The sequence below is a fragment of the Saccopteryx leptura genome, chromosome X (assembly GCF_036850995.1).
Source record: "Saccopteryx leptura isolate mSacLep1 chromosome X, mSacLep1_pri_phased_curated, whole genome shotgun sequence".
In the NCBI taxonomy this organism is placed as follows: domain Eukaryota; kingdom Metazoa; phylum Chordata; class Mammalia; order Chiroptera; family Emballonuridae; genus Saccopteryx; species Saccopteryx leptura.
In genome coordinates, this window is record NC_089516.1 from 48,102,529 (window position 1) to 48,129,006 (window position 26,478).

At 37.5% G+C, this 26,478-nt stretch overlaps 1 protein-coding gene across 2 annotated transcripts in view; it reads left to right on the top strand.

Annotated features, from left to right (window-relative positions):
- The window catches only part of EFHC2 (EF-hand domain containing 2), a 255,364-nt gene that overhangs the window by 16,957 nt on the left and 211,929 nt on the right, over positions 1 to 26,478 (top strand). For both annotated transcript variants that reach the window (XM_066356706.1, XM_066356705.1), the window contains exon 2: positions 1,027 to 1,170. In XM_066356706.1, coding sequence (XP_066212803.1) covers positions 1,033 to 1,170 — 138 coding nt within the window. In that variant the 5' untranslated portion in view covers positions 1,027 to 1,032. The remainder of the gene's footprint in view (positions 1 to 1,026; positions 1,171 to 26,478) is intronic.

Genomic DNA, 26,478 nt, shown 5'->3' on the forward strand with positions numbered 1-26,478 from the left:
TTTCCTGCTTATGTCATCCATATATAATACTGTATTTTTTAATATTTTCAGACTTTATATATATGGAATTATCAAATTTTGTGTGCCCTTCTACTACCTATTTTCTTTGCTTGAATTTTTTTGAGATTTGTCCATATTAAATATATGTAATTTAAACCTATGTATTTATATTCCATTTTATAAAGAAAACACAATTGAGGTATCTTTTCTGCTATTGGTGGACATTTAGATTGTTTCTGACTTTTCACTCATACAAACACTGCTATAATAAATCATCTGATATATATATAGCTCCTTGTACACAACGCAAAAGATATTTAGAGTTGGACTTGCTAGCCTGTAGGTCATATACACCTTTCACTTTGCTAACTCATTTTGTCATAATTCAGAGGAATTCTTCTACTTTACTTTCCTACTAGCTGTGTGTTTGTGTTGATGTTGGCCCACATCTATGCCAGCCCTTGGTTGCATATTCTGGGCTTTTACCTTTCTGTCCTAGTCCCAGAAAAGATGGGAGAGGAACGAGAAAGAGCGATGGCAAAGTTCTACAATTAGGAGGAGAATGTCAGCTCTGAGGAATTTTCGATACATTTATTTTAATGAGAAAAAGTTTTTATTCTGTTTTGGTGAAAATAATGTGAGACTTCTTTGGGAAAGCACATTTTTACTCTGAAGTAGAGGAGCTTTTTCCCCCATTTGCGTTCTTTACAAATAAGTAGAATAGACCAATTAGCAAGCAAATGCTCTAAATGTTCATTTGTGGTAATAGTTATTCTAAAATGTTATAAATAGAGTGGAGCACTGGGTTTTTTCTTATTGCTTTTCAAAGTTTCGAATTTGTTAAAATGAATTGAATTTAAAATGTGACACAACTTTATGGAGAAAAATTGATCATAATTATTTGCCACTCAGTGCATTTTGTAATGGGAAAAACAAATGAGAAAAATTGTGTTCACCTTTTAAAACAAATAAAAAAAGTCTTAAAGAGTAAATTTGGCCATCTTATGTTGTCTTTTGTGTTCACAGGTGGGAATGGATAAATCCCATGCGACTGAACGTAAATCTGGAATAGCTGAAATGTTTCTTGAGCAAAAGCCAAAGCCTAAATACAGTGAATTTCCTAAAGCAATGGGGAGTGCAGTACCATCCTGGGTAGCTTTTGATAAACAGGTAAGTCACATGATATTAGGAGAAATGCAGTCTTAAAATGTCATATGTACTAAATATTAAGTATATTTGAGGAAATAAGAGTCCTTAATGTAAATGTTAAGGCTAGTTCTTCTGAAAAACACATTCAAGAAGAAAAGTACCCTCAACAAAGAAAAGTTATCCCTGCTCCTGTTTCTGACCAGGAGCATTGGTTGCAAGACGCCAAATGTTTACCTTTATTGCTAATGATTATCAACCTTTCTTTCTTTCTTTTTTCTTTTTCACATTTTTTCATTTTTCCGAAGCTGGAAACGGGGAGGCAGTCAGACAGACTCCCGCATGCGCCCGACCCGGATCCACCCAGCATGCCCACCAGGGGGCGATGCTCTGCCCATCTGGGGCGTGGCTCTGCCACCATCAGAACCATTCTAGTGCCTGAGGCAGAGACCACAGAGCCATCCCCAGCGCCCAGGCCATCATTTTGCTCCAATGGAGCCTGGGCTGCGGGAGGGGAAGAGAGACAGAGAAGAAGGAGAGGGGGAGGAGTGGAGAAGCAGATGGGCGCTTCTGTGTGCCCTGGCCGGGAATTGAAGCCGGGACTCCTGCACGCCAGGCCGACGCTCTACCGCTGAGCCAACCGGCCAGGGCCCTTTTTCACATTTTTTAAAGTTAAATTTAATGAGGTGACATTTATCAATAAGAGTACATAGATTTCAAGTGAACATCTCTATGGCGTCTGAGCTGTTGCTTGTGCTATGTGCCCATCACCCAAAGTAAAATCATTTTCAGTCACTTTGTATTTGTCTTTCTTTACTCCCCTCCCCCCATCCCCCTCCCTAGTAACCACTTCACTTTTATCTATGTCCATGAGTCTCAGTTTTATATCCCACCTATGTGTGAAATCATACTGTTTTTAGCTTTTTTTTTTTTTTTTTTTTTTTTTTTGTATTTTTCTGAAGCTGGAAGCGGGGAGGCAGTCAGATAGACTCCCGCATGCGCCGGACCGGGATCCACCCAGCACGCCCACCAGGGGGCGATGCTCTGCCCACCGGGGCGTCGCGTCGCTCTGTCGGGACCAGAGCCACTCTAGCGCCTGGGGCAGAAGCCAAGGAGCCATCCCCAGCGCCCGGGCCGTCTTTTGCTCCAATGGAGCCCCGGCTGCGGGAGGGGAATAGAGCGAGAGGAAGGAGAGGGGGAGGGGTGAAGAAGCAGATGGGCGCCTCTCCTGTGTGCCCTGGCCTGGAATCGAACCCGGGACTTCCCCACACCAGGCCGACGCTCTACCACTGAGCCAACTGGCCAGGACCAGCTTTTTCTGATTTACTTATTTCACTTAGTATACTGTTCTTAAGGCCCATCTATGTTATATAAATGGCAATATGTCATCATATTAATGGCTGAGTAATATTCCATTGTGTATATATATATATATATGTACCACATTAATTAATTATTTTAAATTATAGTTTCCATTCAATATTATTTTGTATTAGTTTCAGGTGTATAGTTTAGTCATCAGACAATTATAATTTACACAGTAATCCACCCTATATTTCCAGTACCCACCTGGCACCGTGCATAGTTATTACAATATTATTGACTATGTTTCCTATGCTGTACTTTACATCCCTATGACTATTTTATAACCACCACTGTATATTTCTCAATCCTTTGTCTTTTTTACCCAGTCCCCCAGCCTCCTCCCCTCTGGCAACTGTCAGTCTGTTTTCAGTATCTATGAGTCTTTTTCTGTATTGTTTGTTCATTTATATTGTTCTTTAGAAAGTGAAATCATATGGTATTTTATCATTGTTTCTCTTATCCTTTCTTTCGTCTCCTCCCCTGGATAGGATAAGCTGTTCTTCTCTAGACACTAAGAGTCTGGTCAGGCTGTCACTTTTGCTTAGTGAATTATTATTAATTAAATAATTTTGTTTGATTCTGAATTTGCCTTTAGATAGCAACAGAAAGATTCCTTCTCTTCTTTGCTCCATACTAATATGGCTCCCCATCCCTGAGGACCAAGGGTGCCATGGCAAGAATTGTAGAAGTGAAGGAAAGAGGTGCCATTATTAGAGTCTGAACTTCTTAATGTCTATGTTTATATAGATAACACACACAAATATATTGGCATATTGATGTTTGACAAAGGCAGTCCATTTGAATATCTTAAAAAGGGACTGAGATCAAGTGGAAAAAAAACAACAACCAAAAACAAGGTGACCAGTTGTTTCTCATTGCTATATTTATCTACAACCTTGTATGACTGCTCCATGTTTTGTTTGTCAAAACAGAGCCAGTTATTATATTATTTAGGTCCTGTAATTAAAACATAATTCAGGGCTAGGTAAAGAATTCAAACCTTAGTACATTAATAACCAGGTGGTTTTTAGCAGCTTTAATGTGGATTGGTTGACAATACTTTGATTCCAATTAAAAAGTCTTCAAATATAGTGCAAGTGACATATCCCAAGTGACCAGCATTAGGGTTCAGCACTTAGAGCACTTATCTTTTTGAAGCTCAGTTCTGACACTTATGGAGATCTAACAGATTGTAGGGAAGCTTCTTTCCTGGGAAACCATCTTTGCTTTGAACACGGACCGGTATTTCTCTCTCTCTTCTTTTTAAAATTATTTTCAGTACTTGACTCAGTGCTGGACTCAGAATTCAGAAACAAAACTGGGTTGACGTACTTGGATGGATCATTCATGGTTTCCTTTTAATATCAATCTTAGAGGTGTTTGCACATAATTAGTCTAGAATACTTAATTTGCAAGGGTCAAAGAAGAGATTCGACTTTTTGTGTCAAAAAGAGAGTGATTTACAATAGTTGAAACTAATTTACTACTGAATAAGTAATGTTGTAGGCCACAAAATATTAAAATATCTTCTTGAATTTAAAATTGAAAATCTTTTTATTTTATATTTTTCTCAATATGTGATATGTGCCTTTCAAGCCTATTTTGCAGCTCTTTAATTACTTATAAAATTAGGTAGAATATTTCATGAAGTTGGAATAATTTTAGCTTCTAACTACTTGAGAAAATGAAGAGCTTGCTCATTTCAGGCCTAACTAAATGCAGCATAATTCTTTCAGTTATTTTGTTGGTCAACTTCAATTAAATATTCATTGAGTTTTAAATGGAACACTAAGGACATGAAATATTTACATACTGTGATGAGATTGTAAACTACAGACTGGATTCTGGTTAATAGCCATAGCAAAAATTATAAAGCACTTTCTAGATTCATGATTCAACAAAACAAGTCAACACCTCTTAATCATTTTTCTTAAAATGAGATCTTTTCAACCCATTGACAGCTTTTCCAATAGCTTTTAATCACAGCATTACATCTAGGGTTATAGTCTCAAACAGTGCAAAGTAGAAATAAAAGCAGTTCCTTAGAAAGTAAATCAAAATTAATATTTGTACTAGATGCTTTTGGTGCCCATCCAGATCCACACTGAGAGTGGGGCACCTGTCTCCCCCAACTGAAGCAAGTGCTCTTGGCCAGTGAGCATTGCATCACCCAGAGTAGCCTGGGAGATTACATTGTCCCCTTTACCACAAGAGGGGGCAGCAATTGGCTGAATGGTTTGTCCGGGAAAAAGCTGAGCTTCTTCAAGATGGACACCCCATTATTCTGATATAGGCTCGTAGACCCTGTGCATCCAGCCAAAGCAAAACTTCACACAGAAAGCATCCTTGCTTGGCTCATTTCTCTTCCCCTGCCAGGGGTCGTCAAACTTTTTATAAAAACCGCCCACTTTTGCAGTGCTGGTCGACCGGGTCCCTACCACCCACTAGTGGGCGGTCCAGCTTTCATGATGGGCCAATCGCGGCGCTGTTTGGTTGCACGGTAGGGACCAGGTTGACCAGTACTGCAAAAGTGGGCGGTTTTTATAAAAAGTTTGACGACCCCTGCTAGGTTTCTCCTATGAGTATGTCTGTAACAAATCACATGCACCTAAATCCCTGTTTTAGGCTCTGCTTCTGTGAAGCCAAGACTAAGGCAACATTCTGATCTTTATGTATAATTCTGAAAATGAAAGTGACCATTAAAATGCTCTGGTCAGGATAACCATCAGATTACAAGCAGAGAAGATGCTATGTGTAGTCACCAAAAAGAGCCAGTGTTTACTATCTTATATGACTCGCATTGTAGACATTTCCAGCTGTTTATCTTTTATTCCCTCTCCTTGCCCCATTCTCATGGAGAGAACACCAGTTTTATTCAGGCTAGAGATATGAGGACTTAAAAGTGTTCACCTCCCCAGGCTCCTTACAGCTAGGGCTGGCCACATGACTCACCTCTGGCCAATGATATATGAGTTAAGTTTTACTGGGTGTGGCTCTTGGGAAAGTTACTTTTTAATTGAAAAAGTCAAGCTCAGCTGGTTTGTTTTCCAGCCCTTTGCGGTACCTTTGTTTTCTTGTTTGGAACTCAGACGTAATTTTTCAGGGCACAAACAGCCACCTTGTGAGCTGCTGCCATCATGGAGCCACCACTTTTAGGCCTAGGCTGTCTTGCTCTGGACTTCTTGTTACATGAGAAAAATCAGTCCTTATTTCAGAGATTCTCACCCCAGGGATACCTTTGAAAATGTGTAGAGGTGTTTTGGGTTGTCATAATGACTGGGAGCAGTACTGGACTAGGTAAAGTGAGCAAGGTACTTGCCTTGGGTGCAAAATTTAAAGGGTCCCCCAAAACTCAGTAATCAAACTAAATACCATTTTAATGAAATATATTTAAACATCAAAATTAATATAAAAAATTTATGATAAACAAAATGCCAACATTTTGCATAAAGACAGGATCAGTAACTGCCATGCTTAGCTATATTGGAGCCTGAGGCAAGAGGAAAAATCAGTAACACTGATCCTATCTTTATTTAACTTTTGGCATCATGGAGATATATATATATATATATATATATATATATATATATATATATATATATATATTGTGTGTGTGTGTGTGTGTTTTAAATCACCTTGCCATGGAGATATATATATATATATATATATATATATATATATATTGTGTGTGTGTGTGTGTGTGTGTGTGTGTGTTTTAAATCACCTTGCCCTAGGGCCAGTCCTGACTGGGAAGTGCTAGTGATATTCAGTAGCTGGGGGCCAACCATGATTTTACATCCTACAATGTGGGAAGGGATATGGCCATTGCATACTAGAGAAATGTTTTACCTAAAATGTCAATACTGCTCCCATTGAGAAACGCAGTTCTACTTGCTTAAAACTCCTGGCATTGGGAGGATTTATGCAAACAGCCAAACATAATTTTGCCTGATGATATGCCCACCTTCTGAAGACTAGTAATTTTATTGAATACATTTAAATATAAGCAAACACCTATTCATTCACACCAATTAGTTGCAGCCATAATCCCAGATAATCCCAGTACCTCTACAAGGAAGAAGCAAATCTGGATGACTGTTCTCATTCTCTAAATGAGGAATCATTTATAAGAAGTAGCAGGGGCCAGGGTTCTGAGGCACTGGAACGGTCATGTAATGTTTACCTTAAAAGTACAATAGCCAGGGCCCTGGCCAGTTGGCTCAGCGGTAGAGCGTCGGCTTGGTGTGCAGGAGTCCCGGGTTCGATTCCCGGCCAGGGCACACAGGAGAAGCACCCATTGGCTTCTCCACCCCTCCCCCTCTCCTTCCTCTCTGTTTCTCTCTTCCCCTCCCGCAGCCGAGGCTCCATTGGAGCAAAGTTGGCCCGGGCGCTGGGGATGGCTCTGTGGCCTCTGCCTCAGGCACTAGAATGGCTCTGAATGCAGCAGAGCAACGCCCCAGAGGGGAAGAACATCGCCCCCTGGTGGGCATGCCGGGTGGATCCCAGTCGGGCGCATGCGGGAGTCTGACTGCCTCCCCGTTTCCAGCTTCGGAAAAATGAAAAAAAACGAAAAAAACAAAACAAAACAAACAAAAAAAACCCAACTAACCAAACAAAAAAAGTACAATAGCCAGTAAAATGGAAAACTTATTTTTACCAGTAATAATTAGTTTATTCAGGAATGGCAGAGGAATTGCAATTTTGGACATGGAAACTATGGCAAACCATAGGCAGGTTCAGAAAACAAAGGAAGGGAGTGTTACTTTATAGAGAAAAAGGAGGAAGTTGGGAGGGGAGGGTATAAGCAAAAGTTCATTGGGGGAGAATGAGAATTCAGGGTGGTGATGGCTTCTCATTGGCTGAGTTGTGGCATTTCTCATTGACTGGGTTGTTCCTGGGCAAGGAGAAGTCTTCCTCCTGCTATAGTAGTGAAGTAAGCCTATTCCTGTTGGGGAGTACCAAGTACGCTTCTTCCTGCTGGAGTTTGCAGAGGGCAGTGTGAGAGCTCTCCCTTCAGGGCTTCCCAACACTGATGATTTTAAAAAAAATTTTAATTTAATTTATTGGGGTGTCATTGGTTAATAGAATTACACAGGTTTCAGGTGTACAATTCTACGAAACATCGTCTGTATATTGTGTGCTCACCACCCCAAATCGTCTCCTTCTATCACCATCTATCCCTTCTCTACTGTCATTCACCTCCCCCACCCCATTTCTTTCCTGCAATTCCCACACTGTTACGTGTGTCTATAAGTTTTTTTTTACTTTGATGATTTTTAGTGAAGTTTTCTTTATTTGTTTTCACATATCTACCTGTGATTGTATCTTAGTCACTTTACTCCTTTGAGCCTCATTTTTGTTACTGTAATGTGGAGTTTGGCTAGCTGATCACTAATGACATTTCACCACTAACAGTATATGTCTGAGACTTTAGTCTTACTCTATGATATTTAGCTTATGACTAAAAGCAAATTCAGCTTGTTCATTGTAGAACTGAGCCCAGACACTGGATCTCCTGGTCTGAGGTTTTTTCTCATTATATCAGGCATTTATTGCTTCATTATTAATTTAAATTTGGCATTTAGTAGTTCATGATATGCTGTTGTTATTGTATATGATCTATCCTTAGCTGCTGTTATAAAAAGAGTAGTTAGAAATTTTCAAATGACTGAATGTTTTTATGTGACTTTTATCTGGATGTTAAGTACTATTTCCATCGACTCTACAATTATGCTTTAATTTTTTTTTTTCATTTGTCAGTGACTCCTCTTTAGCCTAATTTGTTTGCTATTTTGCAAATGACTCTATATAGCAAATGGTAGGATAAAGGTTGATCCTATGGAGTATGCATGCACTTAAGAAAAAAGAATGTATACACTTTATTTAATTTTTTTCATCTACTATAAACATAATTACAATCAAACCTACTGACCACCAAATTAGAATTTTAATAACTTTGCATTGTCATTTGATTTGTGGTGAACTGATTATTTATGTAGTTATGTAGTATTGTGTGAATCTCTATGCTTTGAATAATATAAAAATAAATTTTTAAAATATAATTTGATCTCTTAGATAACCTTGATTTTTTTAAATTGAAGAAATTGATTTATTACTCATTGTAGTAAGGGAAAGCAGAAACCCTTAGTAACCACAGGATATCTAAGCAAGCAGATGTTAGAAAAGACTTACTATAGGATTTAGGCTTGTGTTAGGTAATTTTGGGGAGGGATTAAGGAAATTGGGCCTTGCTCTGAATTGATTGCTATTAAGAATTGGAGGTGGCCCTGGCCAGATAGCTTAGAGCATCGTCCTGAACTATAGGGTTTGCCGGTTTGATCCTCAGTTAAGGCACATAAAGAACAGATCAATGTTCCTGTCTCACTTTCTTTTTTTTTTTTTTTTTTGTATTTTTCTAATGCCGGAAACGGGGAGGCAGTCAGACAGACTCCCGCATGCGCCCGACCGGGATCCACCCGGCACGCCCACCAGGGGGCGATGCTCTGCCCATCCGGGGCGTTGCTCTGTTGAGACCAGAGCCACTCTAGTGCCTGGGGCAGAGGCCAAGGAACCATCCCCAGCGCTTGGGCCATCTTTTGCTCTAATGGAGCCTCGGCTGTGGGAGGGGAAGAGAGAGACAGAGAGGAAGTAAAGGGGGAGGGATGGAGAAGCAGATGGGCGCCTCTCCTGTGTGCCCTGGCCGGGAATCGAACCCTGGACTTCCGCATGCCAGGCCGACGCTCTACCACTGAGCCAACCGGCCAGGGCCCCTGTCTCACTTTCTCTCTTTCTTACTCTCTCTCTAAAATGAATAAAATAAAAATATTTAAAAAAAAGAAGTGGAGGTGCTTCTCTGATTGTGTAGCAATAAGTCTCACTTATAAGGAGAATAGACTCAAGTGAGGCTACAGCTATAATTGGGAAAAGCAGCTGTCACTCCTGTGAACTAGGATAGGTGGGTGTATGACATTTTATGGCTTAGACAATGTTCGTGTTCTGTCTGTGTTCAAATGCAGTTATGGAGTGCTCTTGTTTTTGTCTTGATCCATCACAGTCACAGTCTGGCCTTGTCTGAGGTTGATGTTCTCTGAAAGTATTCATGTTCAATAGAAGAACACCAACGCTTTGCTATGGCTGCCTGCCCAGCTTGTAGTGACACCAAGGCCAGCTGATAGTGCCAGGCTAGCTCTTGAATGTCAGGGGCTTCTTTCTTTTTCTCATCCAATACCAGCCAAAATTTTTAATTTTCTTGCAGGGGTCAAGGAGCAATCAAGTACATTAGAATTTCATAGGATTAGCAAAGAAAATTATGAATACAGATTCTTGAAATCTTGCCTAAAGCTAATTAGGAATGTTATAAAATATAATCAGAGTATACAGAAATAAAATACAATTAAGTTTTAAAAGTCACTGGAAGATATGTCAGTTTTTAAATGATACCCAAAACTTTAAATGAAAAATTTCCATAGATTTATGTAATTTCCAGATTATTTGAATCCTATCAGAATCATTTCACATAAAACACCAAGATATGTAATTATAATACAATATAATTGCAATATACTGCAGTTTAAATCCTATGTTTTATGTTACAACTGCATAAATCTTTAGCTATTTTGTTCTAAAGAAGAAATCAAAAAAGTTGCCTGAAATCAACACATCATGCCCAAAATTTCAAATTATGCATTCCGCAATTATCACCAAGAGTAAAACACAAGATTATATTATTTAAATGTATGTTAAAGTGTTATAGTTTCCAATTTCATCATACAACGTGGGTTTGGTTTTTTTTTTTTTTAGTCTTTTAAAATTTAAAAATCATTTAATAAAAAAAAACCCCAAATTTGGAATAAATGTTTTTGGAATAACAAGAATGAGATTCACAAATGAATCTCTTATTAAAGAAGAGTTCTTCTCCTCTTCTAAAACCAGGAATTTAGTTATTAAGACAAAATTTTAAGACTCTGCCCTCAAGCCTAACATTAGCCCAAATTTAAAATTGTCTTTTTGAGGTTAAACTTAAGTAGATTTCACTCCTTACCCATTAGAGTGGATATCATTTTAAAAGATTGACAAATATTAAAGTTTGGCAAGAATGTGGGGAAACTGGAATTTTCATACATTCCTGGCAGGAAAGTAAAATGATACTACTATTTTGGAAGGCAGTTTCTTAAATAGTTAAACATATAATCTTTACCGCATGATTCAGTAATTCCACTCCTATATATCTTTCTAAGAGAAATTAAAATATATGTTCAGATTAAAACTTCATAGCATCATTATTCATAGTAGCCCAAAACACGCAACAACCCCAGTGTCCAATGGGTAAACAAAATGTGGTATAGCCATGTAATGGAAATCATTAAGCAAATATATATATCAGTGGTTTTCAACCATTTCACACTTGAGGACCAGTCACCTAGCCAGCCAGAAACAGAAACATGTAACAAATTAAGCTTTATCTTACTGCACGTAACAGTGCAACATGGCACAAACTGGTGCTTGATTTCCAGACTCCACATGTACGATGCATTGAATAGTACACATCATAAGTTTGTCCGAATGCTTTTTGTCTATTGCACCTGATTTGTAAATGCTCTGCATGGTGAAAAAGGTTGTTCGAACAAGCCTACATGTTCCAAAGATATCTAAGAAAAGCTCAACAGTATTTTCATTGATGATACAGGCTGATAATGGCAGTCATGTCATCCTGAGCATAAGTGAATTTGGCTAAGGTCATTGGATTTATAATCTTCATACAACATCAAGGTAATTAACTTTTGCAGACTGGCATGAAATTTCTGGCAGAGTGACGGTTGAGAAACACTGATATATATTACCACATGAACAAACCTCAAAAACATACTATCTGAAGTCCTAGAAAAGGCAAATATATCAGAGTAAGCAGATCAGTAGTTGCATGGGGCTGTTGGTGGAAAATAACTTTAAGGAGATGATGGAAATGTTCTAAACTAGATTGTGGGGATGGCTATGCAACTGTATAAATTTATGAAAAGTTGTTGAACTGTATACTTACAAGAGTTAAATCTTATACTATATAAATTATAATTTAATATATTAGTTACATAGGACTTCCACCATAGACTGGGTGCCTTAAGCCACAGGAATTCATTTTCTCACAGTTCTGGAGGTTGAAATCCAAGATCGAGGTGCTGGGAGAATTGGTTTCCCTTAAGGCCTCTCTCCTTGGTTTGCAGAAGGCTGCGCTCTTGCTGCCTCTTTACTGAGTTGTCCTCTGTGCACACTGATTATGTTTTGGACATAAAATCTTTGCTGTGTATAACATTTTAGTTCACAAATTAGTTGCTATTTGATTTTTTTTACTTATAATTTAAACTGATTTATATTTTGTTCTGAAATTTTAATCTATAATGTTTATCTACCCTATAGTAAGCATACTCTTTTGATGGTGGATAATAGTACAAATACTAACTATATAATGTATTCTTTTAAAAAATGTTTTGAAATAATTTGGACTTATAGAAAAATCACAAAAATGGTTTAAGATATATAGTTTCTATGTACTTTTTCCCCAATGATAACATAGAATATAACCATAGTATATTCTCAAAGCATGGAAATTAACATTGGTATAATACTGAATTTACAGACCTTATTTGAATTTTGCCAGTTTTTAGATGCACTCATTTTCTCTTTAGTTTTATAGTTCTATGAAATTTTATCACATGTATAGATTTATGTAACAGCCACCACAATCCGAATACAGAATAACTGTATTCCTTTAGGATTCTATTGTTTGCGTCTTTATTTTAATCAACTTTATTGAGAAATCTTACTTTAATTTTGCAAGTTAACTTTATTGAGATGTAATTTATAAACAAAGAATGTGCCCTTGTAAAGCACAGTTTTATGAGTTTTGACAAATGTATGTACCACCATCCTAGACACCATGTAGAATACCTGTACCACCCCCAGAAATTTCCCTCACGCCCCCTTTCATTCAGTTCTTTGCCATTGCTATGACTTCTGTCACCATAGATTAGTAGTTTTGACTGTTTTGAACTTCATGTAAATGAAATCTTACAGTCTGTCTTCTCTGAGGTCTAGCTCACTGTTTGGGATTTAAGATTTGATGCACAGCTTTGAAAACACATATAGCCCTGGCCGGTTAGTTCAGTGGTAGAGCGTCGGCCTGGCTTGTGGAAGTCCCGGGTTCGATTCCCGGCCAGGGCACACAGGGGAGGCGCCCATCTGATTCTCCACCCCTCCCCCTCCCCTTCCTCTCTGTCTCTCTCTTCCCCTCCCGCAGCCGAGGCTCCATTGGAGCAAAAAGATGGCCCGGGCGCTGGGGATGGCTCCTTGGCCTCTGCCCCAGGTGCTAGAGTGGCTCTGGTCGCGACAGAGCGACGCCCCGGAGGGGCAGAGCATCGCCCTCTGGTGGGCGTGCCGGGTGGATCCCGGTCAGGCGCATGCGGGAGTCTGACTGCCTCCCCATTTCCAGCTTTGGAAAAATAAAAAAATAAAATAAAATAATAAAAAAAAGGAAACACATATGTATATAAAGAAAGTGCAGCCAATTCATGTAATAATACACCATGGCAGTTTTCTGGGTATTTGTATAATTGTTTTCGTCTTCTGGATTCATTTCTGTTTATTTTTAAACATGCTGGTTTTATTTTTTTAAATAAATTATTTTCCTAACCTGCTTCAGAGGTTTTTAAACTTTTAAAAATGTTAGAATTGTGGCCCTGGCCAGTTAGCTCAGTGGTAGAGCGTCAGCCTGGCGTGCACAAGTCCCGGGTTCGATTCCTGGCCAGGGCACACAGGAGAAGTGCCCATCTGCTTCTCCACCCCTCCCCCTCTCCTTCCTCTCTGTCTCTCTCTTCCCCTCCCGCAGCCGAGGCTCCATTGGAGCAAGGATGGCCCGGGCGCTGGGGATGGCTCCTTGGCCTCTGCCCCAAGCGCTGGAGTGGCTCTGGTCGCGACAGAGCAATGCCCCAGATGGGCAGAGCATCGCCTCCTGGTGGGCGTGCCGGGTGGATCCCGTTCGGGTGCATGCGGAAGTCTGTCTAACTGTCTCTCCCCGTTTCTAGCTTCAGAAAAATACAAAAAAAAAAAAAAAAAAATGTTAGAATTGTCCATATTTTTCTACTCATTTTAATTATGCTCTTTCATTTACATACCTGTTTTGACTATCAAGTTCACTGTGCTGTTTAGTGGTAAGAGTCCTTTTAATAAAGAGGATTCACCAGGGACACATGTCATTATCATAAACCTTTTATCAGAGGTATAAATAATTGAGAGAACATGGTTGCTTAATTGAGCATCAGAAATGGGAAGTGGCAGGGAAAGCATTATTCAAAGGGAGGCAGAAATGCTTAGCTTCACCATTTTTTCAAAGTTGTTCACCTCTCTTCCTCTGTCTCTCAACCTCCTATATTCCCTTCCTCTTCCATGCTTGACTTTTTTTTTCTCTTTTATTGGACTTGGTCTGTCTCTTCATCCTCATTCTCTTTAGTTTTGTCTTCCTCTGCTTCAGGCCTGGCAATTGCTAGCTTCAACTTTTAGGAGAGTATAACCATCATCATTATTGTCATTTTCGTTACTATTGTCAGAGTCTTTTATCTTCTCTTTGCCACTAAGATTGTACTCAGGGTGCATGTCTTCCCAAATGGAGTATGAAATGAACTATGTGTACAGTGGTTGGAGTGTCTCTTGGGAAAATGGTCATCCTGCAGCACCCCGCTAATAGAAGGCTCTCATGTAGTAGAGAGAGCATGGCTTTTCAATCAGATAGATGGTCCCAGAACCTGGATTTAACTGATGATTACCTATTGTTATCTTGGCTATGTTTTCAACCTCATTAGTCTCAAGTAAGAATAACAAACCCAACTTAAGAGGTGTTGTGTGTACCAGATGGACAATGCATGTTAAGTGCCCAGCTCATAGTCAGTAGTCATGAAGAATTAACTCTTTTCTTTTTTCTGAGACTTGCCTTCTGCATGGGGTAGGAAGAGTGCTGTTCCTAGGGGAACTGAAATGTTAACTGGGAATATTCTAGTCATCACCTGTGCTGCATGATTCTTGCATTTTTCTTTGGCATGAATTTTGGCTTATTCCAGAAGAATAAGTATGGAGATGCCACCTTAGAGACCAGTGAGTTCTAAAAGTAGCCATTAAGCTATTGATGTATTGCTTTTCTTGGTTGTTCCCCAGTATTTCATTTATACTGTGGGTATTAGGTTAGTTTTAAAAAAATCTATCACTTAAATAAGAGATTTTGCCATGTCTCTTCTATTTTAGCAAATTCGCTTAATGGTCTTTTAGAAAGAAAGGTGATAAATACCTTTATTATTACTTTGTTATTTTATTATTTGGAACTAATAGCAGTCAATACTAAACACTACAGTTGTGTTTACATTCCAGTTATTCTTTTTTGTTGTTATTTTTTGTTCCTTTTTCACTTTTTCTTCTTTTCCAACTGAGGGGAGGGTAGATAGAGAGACAGACTCCCACATGTGCCCCAACTAGGATCTACCTGGCAACACCTATCTGGGTTCGATACTCTGCCCAACTGGGGCCATGCGCGCAACTGAGCTATTTTAGCACCTGGGACTGAGGCTCCATGGAGCCATCTTCAGTGCCCAGGGCCAATGCACTTGAACCAATCAAGCCATGGCTGCAGGAGGGGAAGAGACAGCCAGAAAGAAAAAACTGCCCACTTTTATTTCTCTGTTAATAGTAAAATTTTCTAACCGCTCAGAGGAGAAACAGATGGGTGCTTTTCCTGTGTGCCCTTATCAGGAATTGAACCTGAGACATCCACACACTGGGGCAATGCTCTACCACTGAGCAAACCAGCCAGGGGTATCCAATTATTCTGAACTTGTCAAAGATTTTACACTATCATCTAGGTTCTAGAAACTCCATGTAGGCCCTTTTTTGTTTTGTATTTTTTTAAATTACATTTATTGGAGTGACATTGGTTAAAAAGTTTATATAGATTTCAAGTGTGCATTTCTATAATACATAATCTGTATATTGCTTTGTGTGCCCACCACCCCAAGTCAAATCATATTTCATCAACATTGGATTTTTTGCCTTCATTTCTTTTTTTTTCTTTCAATTTTATTTTGTATTGGTTTCAGGCATACAGCTTAGTGGCCCTTTTTATTTAATCAAAATTTTATTTCCTTTATAGTCTACTCTGTTATTTCCTTCCTTTTTAGCTTAAAATATAAAATCTGTTTTGACTTTTTAAAAATTCTATGTCTTTGGTTTTACTTGTTGACTTTTATCTAGTATTTCAGGGCATTTATTTTTGCATTTGTGTTTGGGTATCAAAAATAAAATTTTTAAATTCTGGTCCAGTTGGCTTTTACAGTCAGCTTTATTAATTGAGGCTTTAGTTCTCATTGATGTATAATGGGGATAATATTATTGTGTGTTCCCAGCTTTCTCCTTTTCCCCCACACCTTGCTTGCTGAACAAAAATTATTTTTGCTCATTCTACTTTTTCCCTCCTCCATCCTCTAAGGATTCTTCTGAATTTTTCATTCAGATTTTCAGGCTTTAGAAGATGTAGGTAATGTAGAAAGACTGGAGAGAGAGAATGGAGAGAGATACCGTAGACCAGGGGTAGTCAACCTTTTTATACCTACCACCCACTTTTGTATCTCTGTTTATATAATTTTCTAACCGCCCACTGGTTCCACAGGAATGGTAATTTATAAAGTAGGGAAGTAACTTTACTTTATAAAATTTATAAAGCAGAGTTACAGCAAGTTAAAGTATATAATAAAAATTACTTACCAAGTACTTTATGTCGGATTTTCGCTAAGTTTGGCAGAATAAATTTTTATAAATCAACTTACTATAGTTAAATCTATCTTTTTATTTATACTTTTGATGCTCCGCTACCGCCCACCATGAAAGCTGGAATGCCCACTAGTGGGCGGTAGGGACCAGGGTGACTACTACTGCTGTAGACTGAGGTGATAGTGAGGAAATATGGGACTTGAGAGAATCCAAAAAGATGGGAAAGGCATTTTTTGGGGGAAGTGTAGATATGGAGCATAAATTGGATCACCTTTAGAGTTTCTTCAGTGGTCTAAGACAAAGTGAACTTTTCATTTGGTATTGAATTGCTTGGCCTTTTATTTGAATATACTGTGATGCTGAGACAGTCCACACTGGCTTATGATTTGGGTTACATCTAAATATCAACTCACTAAATTATATATTTTTCTTTATGTTTATACAGATAAGAGAACCACGATTACCCTTTCTGTGTCACTGATCAGTTGACCTAAGTCTTCTCATCTCCCTTTTATCAGTCTTATTTCCAAGGCTACTGCTACTATCCTAATTTATATCTTTCACCTAGAGAGTAGCCTCTTCAATGGCATCCCTGTCTTCAATCTATTTCTCTCTCACAACTATCCACTCTACTACAGATTTAACTTTCTAAAGTGTTTTAGAATCCTTCGGCCTAATTTTGCATGGCTCAGGGACCACCTACCTTTTGGCTCTTGAACCTTGCTAATGTTATCTCTTCTGTTCTCCCTTTCCCACTAACCCTCTGCCACACAGAATGACTTGCAGGAACCCACATACCATACACTACCATGCTGCCGTAAATTTGTGCATGCTGTTCCCTCTGCAGAGAATGCCCTTCCCCACTGTGTGCAGTTCTTCCTCCAACTCTCAGTCTTGAAGACCCATTTCAGAACTCACCTCCCCTGTGATGGTCCAAGTGATTTGGCACTCCCCTTCCTACTGAGCATTTTCAAACCCTTTTTAGAATAGCCCTATTACTCTTCTTTGTGTCCTCCGCTGAGCTGGAGTGTGGTGGGGATTTTGTGGCAGTTCAGGAAATAATGGTTAACTTGTGTCCTATGAAGCTAGGCAGCTTGAGTTCTAATCCCAACTGTCCCATTCTCTCACCTTCAGACCTTAGGTAAATTGCCTAGCTTCCTAAACCTTGACTTCTATAAAACAAGGATCACAGTATTACCTATTTTTAGATGTGTTGTGAGGAGTAAATGATATATGGTGTAAAAACACAACACATTGCCTGACTTATTATAACTACTTAATTTGTGGTAGCTATTTTCATTAATGTTTGAATTCTCAGAATCTAGCACAGGGCCTGACACAAAGTAGGTGCTCAGCAATGTATCCTGAGTGGATTTTAAAAATATTATTGAGCCTTTCCAAATGGCTTTTAGCTTAATCGCCAATGCATTATAATTATTTAGAGGTCCCATACCCTGTTTTGCATTATTTGCATGTAATCTCCCTTATTTGACTATAATTTTTGTAGCTGGAGAGATTGACTCATTGAGTGTTATACCCTCCACATAGCACTTTGAAATTAGCAGGTGTGTCTCTATTACTTTGATTTTGATACAGGAGCCTTTCCATACCAAGTATCCATTTTGTGATCTCAGCTGTTGATGCACTTGTGAGAAGTAAATAATGTACTTTGATACCAGTAGGATAATATAACATACTGGGGAGTCTATTACTATTATTAGTAATTACAAGAACTATAGAATATATCCTTTCTATTGGATAACATAAAAGACATCTTTAGATAAGATAGCATCGTTTTTTTCTGACACTTTCAGGTGAAGTTGAGCCTTTTAACGTATATATCAAAATGATGGCTCAAAGGAGTATTTTTGCCTCAGTTCTCATATTGTTCCTCTGAATATGTGGTAAATAATATAATATTTGGTAAATTTCATTTATATATTTTTACCAATTTTTCCTTATATTTTATATTGTAGATGGTCTTTTTATTTTGTACCTTTAATATTGAATATTTGAATATTGTTTTTCTCTATTCAGTTTATGAAGCTCCATGACTAACAATGTGATTTCTCTTGGATAGAGTGACCCCCTTCTAGTCCTAATTAATTTTCCAGGAAGTCTGACTTTAAGCAGCGGGTCTGAATGTCTTCTCTTAATAATAGCAAGTATTTTAATTGCATTGCTCAATAGATTCCATACGGATATCAAAAGACTATTTTAGATGTGGTTTTGACAGTATTTTTAAGCTTTCAGCATTTCATCCCACACAGATTTATATATTATTCAGTATTTTTATACATTCATTTTTCTCTCCAAAGCTCTGTTATATATACATTATTTTATTAATCTTTTAAATGGTGCCGCACTGTCCTGTGGTTAGCAAGTGCTAATTTTCTAATTTTGGCTGAAAGGTTAACCAGTAGACAAAGAGTTTAATGGTTTGCTCCAGATATGTGGTTAATTAGCAATAAAGCTAAAAGAAGACTACTGTGGCATTTTAGCTACATCTTTCCCCATTTTATGTGTTATAAAATCAGGTCTTCAGAAACAGGCAAATAATAAAAGTAAATTTGTTGAATGCTTATGCTGTCCATATAGATACACGTCATCTAAATTCTAGATTTAGTCATAAAAATTTGAGCATAAATTAATAATATTTTTGTAGTGCAAAAAATTATTTGGAAGGCATCTTTATAATTTGTATTTTATCATTTATTTATTCAACTTACCTCACTGACCATCTCTTATGTTCAAAAAGCTAAATGAGATTCGGATTTATATAAATTGAATTTTCTTAAAATAAGATATGCCTATTTAAAGACAGTTTCAGTATCCATAGAAACATAAATTTATCAAAAAAGAGAAGTGCGAGAAAAATGAGAATTTGAAGATTAAAACTTGAGCATTGATATTTAGATGAACTTCTCCAGCTTCACAATCCCAAATAAAATGACTGCAAAAATTTTAAAATATGGAGAAACCATATCAGTTAGTGTTGGAGGCCAGGATTTCCATTTTCATGCTGTAAAGTTTGAAGAATTTCCACTAGATAGAGTGAAGATGGGATCATATTGAAGAAATATACCAAAACCAATTTTTAATTTCACTTTCTAAGAAAGTAACAATAATTGATGGGGGTTAGGATAACCTGTAGGGGCTTCCACTTGGCTTCCTTTCACAGCTATTGATGGTTTAAGAGTGTCACTAGGAAGCCCAGGGAAAGTCACACAGAAGGAAAAGCAGGCCTTGAATTAAGGTATTTCTCTGATGTGACAGCCACACACATGAAGGACTGACTACACATGGTCTGTTCCTGGAGCGGCAGTCAGGTCAATTTATAAAATGTTTATGTGGAAAACTTTGAAGTTTTTCCTGCAGGGGACTGTCTGTGACCTCAGATTCCTCCCTAATTCTCTTTCTATCTCTTTTTAAAAAATTGATTTAGAAAATTAAATTTAAGGGAGTGACATTGACCAATAAGAGTACATAGGTTTCAGGTAAATGCTTCTATAGCATTTGAACTGTTGACTGTGCTGTGTGCTTATCAACCCAAGTCAAATCATTTTCTGTCACCTTATATTTGTCCCTCGTAATTCCCTTCCCCAACCTCTCCCCTACATTCTCCTCCACCTGGTAACCATTTCACTTTTATCTATGTCCATGAGTCTCAGTTTTATATCCCAACTATATGTGATATCATATAGTTTAATTTTTTTCTGATTTACTTATTTCACTTAGTATAATTTTCTCAAAGTCTATCCATATTGTTGTAAATGGCTATATGTCACCATTTCTTATGGCTGAGTAGTATTCCATTGTATATATGTACCACTTCTTCTTTATCCAATCCTCTATTGAAGGACATTTTGTTTGTTTCCATGTCTTGGCCACTGTGAATAATGCTGTGATGAACATGGGGGTGCATGTGTCTTTGTATACCAATGTTTTTTGTGTTTTGGGGTAGATACCCAGTATAGGAATTTCTGGGTCATATGGAAGTTCTGTTCTTTTTTTAAAATTTTTTATTTATTGTTTTCTTAATTCAGTGAGAGGAGGGGAGGCAGAGACAGACTCCTGCATGTGCCCCAACTGGGACCCACCCAGCAAGGCCACTAGAGAGCGATGCTCTACCCATCTGGGGCGTTGCTGCATTCCTCAACAACTGAGCTCTTCCAAGCGCCTGAGACAGAGGCCATGGAGCCATCCTAAGCGTCTGAGGCCAACTCCCTCCAATGGAGCCATGGCTACAGGAGGAGAAGAAAAAGAGAGAGAAACGAGAGGAGGGGTGGAGAAGCAGAGGGCACTTTTCCTCTGTCCCCTGACCGGGAATTGAGGAAGATCTTTTTGGTTTGGGCAATTTTTTTTTTTTTTTGTATTTTTCCGAAGCTGGGAATGGGGAGAGACAGTCAGACAGACTCCCACATGCGCCCGACCGGGATCCACCCGGCACGCCCACCATGGGCAATTTTTTGAAAGAAGCCAAACAGCACGGTGGCTCTAACAGACCCTCAGTAGCTGCCCTAAGGAACATGAGCATGAAGGCAAGAAGCAGCAGTAAATATACCTCTCTTCAAAATGAATGTGCTATTATACATAACCCTAATGATGCAAATCATATGGGGAAACACTTTATAAATGAGCCAAATAAAACCCAAACCTGGGTGTCAGATCATAGCATTACTTTTTGTAATGGGAGAAAGGAGGGATGGAAAATTATACTTTGAATTACTTAGTTTTTTTAAAGAGTGGGCTGTGCTAGTGCTTTCCTCACCTTCTGACATTTCTAGAACATACTGCCTCCATATGAAATTAAGAACACTTCTTTTTGTTTGACATTAGTATTTTGAGGTTAATATTTTGTGTAAGAATGATTACTTATGAGTAAAGTTAATTCAGCCATAGTGAGTAGAAGGATGTTCACATGTTGGAACTATCCTGCTAAGTAACATTTGCCCCTATTTAAATTTGGAGTGGGAAAAATAATTGCTTGTTTAGTACACCTATTTGTTTCAAATAAAAGCATTTAGGCAAAAAAAAAAAGATATCGCTGAATGAGCCTGTAGGTCAAACAGGAAAGGGATTTTGCTGAAGATGGAAGAAATGTGAAGAAACTAAAATATAATACATTATATGTAGTAAAGAAAAATATTGAAACTAGAGAAAATGGAATGAGTGATAGAAAAGGCAAACTTGAGAAACCTCCCAAAATACAGAGGAAAGTGTCATCTATAAGAGCAATGATACAGATACTGAAAGATGGGACAGAAGATGGAGGTCTATTATACAGATAGTTGTCACTAAAGAATTAGAAACTGGATTAAAAGCAATTGAGCCAACTAAGCATACCATAGGAAAATAATAACAAAATTCACTTTCTCAACTATAAAAACAGATCTACAGATGGAATGATTACTATCTAACAGAGACAATAACAACAACAACAAAGACCAGGACCTGGCTAGGGAGCTCAGTTAGAGCATTGTCTTGACATTGCCGAGGTTGGGGGTTCATTCCCCGGTCAGGGCACATACAGGAATCAACCAATGATGGTATGAATAAATGGAACAACAAATAGGTGTTTCTCTCTCTGTCTCTCTTGCTCTCTTTGTGTCTCTCTCCCTTCCTTTCTCTCTAAAAAAAAAAAAAAAAATTAAAAAAAAACTTAAAAACATCAACAATCAGACTTATCCTGGCAATTTTATGTTAATTTCAATGATAAAGCAAAGAAATGACCGAGCATCCTGACAGAAAAAGTAGCTTAACCCCAAAGAAGAATCTGACATCAGATTCTTTGCAATATTATTTGCCAGAAGACAATGAAACAGAATCTATTACTTTTAGAGGAAAATGTTTGTGACCCAGAAATTCTAACCTCAGCCAAGGTGTTATTCATTAGTGAAAGTGGCAGAAAGATGTTCTTAGATATATAATTTCTCACAAATATGCCATCCACATACTTTTCCTGAGAAAGTTGCTTGAAGATGTACTTCAGCCAATTATAAAGCAAATTAAACAGTTCAGCCATGGGGAAGTCATGAAATAAAAAGAATTAGTGTTAAGTAATGGAAACAAACTTATAGGTAACTATAAAATGAACTTTATTTAAATTTCAAAACAGAATATAAACATTTTAAATGTTTATTGGAAGATTAATAATAATACAATGAATCTCAAATATAAGATGGGGTACAAAAAAAGAAAAGTCTATTTTCTCTATTTAGGTGAGTTTCAGTATATATCACCTTTTAGAATTAATACTTGAATTAACAATTCTTTAATAGTTAAAAATAACAATCCAGAGAAAAAAGCTTATCTTTACATCATTTTTACAAGACCTGTAAATTTTCTTTCTTTAACTTTGCTTAATAAACATATATACTTTAACTTTTAACTATGTATTTAAAAATTACTGCAAGTAAAACTACACCAGAACATGAACACTGTATATTTATTGGTGTGAGATTTTTGTGACATGTTAATGTTTAGGAAGTGTGGGTGTGAAAGCATATGCATTTTTTAAAAGTATATATAATTGGTATAGCTATATAATCACAATTACATTAGAAGAGATATTAACAGAACGGTAGGTTTTAGGTAGTAGAAGTACCCTGCATTTCTTTCTGTTCCTATTTTCATATCTTTGTAATGCATATGCATTATTTTTATAGTGGGAAAATAAACTTTATTAAACTAAACACTCTTATAGATATAGCGTATTTACAAGTGTAGGCAAATTTATGGCATTAAATGCTTTGTTCTCCCTCGCTCTCAGTTAATAAACTAAGAATTTAACTTAAGGCATTAGAAAAAGCATACACACACAAAATATCAGACTGAAGATATAATCTGAGAACTGAAGGGAAAAAAATCAAACTTAAGCAGAATTTTAACAATCAGTAAACACAGTAGATTTGAACAAGAAGTTTAAGAGTTAATTCTTTAAAACAAACAGAGTTACGTTTCCTCTGGTCCGTTTGATCCTGCCTCTGTCTCTGTTCCGTTGCTGAGTTCATATTGTTCATTGGATTCCTCAAATGAGTGAGGTCATATGGTATTTTTTTTTCTCTGCCTGGCTTTTTTCACTTAGCTTGATAGTTTCCAGGTTCATCCATGTAGAAGAGAAGATGGGATCAGAGAAGGAAAAGAGATTAATTAAAGTCTATATACATAACACAGCATTATAGAGAACAGGACAGCAAATCCAGGAGGGAAACGGGGAAGGCATTGGGAGAAGGGGGAAGAGGGAGGGCGAGGGGGAATCAGAGGGTAGGGGGAGAAATTTGATAGGACACTTGAATCTATGTAAACACAAATTAAAATCATAAATTAAAAAAAAAAAAACCCAAACAGAATTAAACTTCTAGCTTGTTTGCTCAGGAAAGCAAACAAAAATTTACAAAATAGCCTGACCAGGCAGTGGTGCAGTGGTTAGAGCATGGGACTGGGATGCGGAGGACCCAGGTTCGAGACCCTGAGGTTGCCAGTTTGAACGCGGGCTCATCTGGTGTGAGCAAAGCTCACCAGCTTGGACCCAAGGTCACTGGCTCGAGCAAGGGGTTACTCGGTCTGCTGAAGGCCCATGGTCAAGGCACATATGAGAAAGCAATCAATGAACAAGTAAGGTGTCACAATGAAAAACTGATGATTGATGCTTCTCATCTCTCTCCGTTCCTGTCTGTCTGTCCCTATCTATCCCTCTCTCTGACTTTCTCTGTCTCTGAAAAAAAAATTACAAATAATGTATTTAAATAACAAATTCAGAGATAGTAAAATGTACAGCTTATGCTAATTATGAAGTGAATATTAAAATAAATATTAATTAGCAAAATTGACTCAAAAACAATGCTGGAATTGGCCAGTAATATTAGAGAAAATGCCAATTAGCTACTCTCATTGTTAAAGTGATTGTCTCTGAGTAGTAGGATTATTTTTTCCCAGTTTGTGCTCTTTTGTAGTCCCTAAAAATCTTTAATAAGCAGGTACTAATTTTAAAGAAATGCCAACTGAAAAAAAAAAACCAGAGACCCCATCTCCCAAGACAAAGTGGGCAGTTTGTTCCTTTCTAGCTTTAAAGGTAGAAGTAGCTGCTGCCTTTCTAAAATTTAAGTGAAGCAAAATATTGATGTGAAAGGACTGCCAAGGTTCAGAGAGCCTGTTAATGGGCCTGAGCGGACCCGTGACTCCAGGCTGACTGATGGCCCAGGAAACATTAACGGCAAATTGAATTTCTAGATCACTGGCTGCTTTCATGTCTCTCTGATACCTCCAAAACGGGAGGATAGACACACCAAGTACCATACAAAGTACTTTTTCCATATAAAAAGATCTTATTTTTGGAAACGAAAATTACTTTATGTGTATATCCTCTTTATCTTGTTGAATGTGTTTTTATAAATGCAACCATTTAGTCACACCCATTTTAAAAATGCCCACTTGGTAATATCACTTTGCTCAGACCAGATAAATGACATTTTGTTCTCCATGGATTTTATATAGTGAGGAAGGTAAATGAAAGAGGATGCTAAAAGTATGAGTAGAGATACATGCAAAATGTGATAAGGGCATTGCAAAGCAAGTGTGTGACTGAAGTAGCATTCCTAAGTTTATGTTCCCAAAGAACTCAAGCTCACTGAATTGTACCTCTTATTAAACAAAACTCAAATCTAAAAGTGATTTTGAGGAATAATTTCTTGGGTGTTTGTTGCTCACATTAACATATCAGAGGACATGCAAGATACTGAGATTAAAAATAATCTGAAGAATTTTGTACAACTCAGTATTTCTCTAAAAATGCGTGTCCATGGAACCCACTTTTCTGCAGTCCTTTATAAAAAGCTCAGGGCTCCTATGGGTTTAGGGATACACTTTGAGCAATGTCTATTGAAAGTGTATATTAAATGGGGAAAAAATCTTTTAAATTCTGAACATCAGCTTAGTTTTTGAAGGCTTTTTTAGGCCTTGAAAAATAGAATCAAATCACACCTTTAACACTGCTTCAACTTTTTTTTTTTTTTTTACTTTTTATTAAAGGGAAGTGAAACACTCCAGCTAGAAAGTCTTCTCAAAAGACTGGATTCTAAACAAAGAGGAGAATCTATGATGTACTCAGTGCTATTTATTGGGAATACAAACTGTTAAATTTCTGGTAGGGCTTGACCTTATCTATTTTATAATGGATGACAATTAACAGCAGAATATTGGTGGTCTTTAATCATTGCTTTGCATTCTGAACTAAAGAAGGGTACTACAAATATGATGGTGTATCCCCCTATTCTCTTCCTAATATCTACTCCCTTGACCAAATACTGTCATTAATGTATTAATGAAATCTGTTATTCATTCGTATATTAATTCAAGAAATCTTTGCTAACTGCCTGCCCTGTTCAGGCACTATTCTAAACATTGGATATATATGTACAGTGTGAACATACTGACAGGCTTGTAAACTTACAACTTAGCAGGGAAGATAACCAATGAACACAAATTAACAACACAAACTCAAACAGTACTAAGTGCTATGATTAAAACAATAAGCCAAGGACTTTATTCTTCCCAGATGAGAGGAACACTATAGATTGGTGGCCAGCGTGGGTTTCCCTGTGGAGACTTTTGAGTTGAGAACCATGGTAAAGAGCAAGCTGATTTTTTTCTGGATCCAGGTAAATGGGCACAAAGGAAACTAGAGAAGTCTGGATTATGTATTTTGGGCCTATTTATCGTTATTTAATTTTTGAAAGTAAAAGAGATTTTCCATTTTAAAAATGACATTTCTCATCCAATAATGGGACTTCTGGATTTAGGTGTGTGCTTTAGCTGGCAAAGTTAAATTTCATCGCTCAAATATTTTCCTTAAAATGTGCATTCATTTTAACTTCTCAGAAAGGACAGTTTGAATAGTGGACAGCTGAAGTTCTCTGTTTCTTTCCTGTCAATGCTTTTGAAGCCTTTTTGGAGGGCAGTATTTCTAAGTGGTATATACAACGTGGGGCAAAAGTAGGCTTACAGTTGTGAGTACATGAAACACAGTTTATTCTTGTTATTATTGATTATTGTATTTTTTTCCACATGAACAACTGTAAACCTGCTTTTGCCCCACCCTGTATATTTTGGCCTTTTTAAGAATCAGGACATTTGAATTAACAGTTTCTATTATATACTGGTTATTTA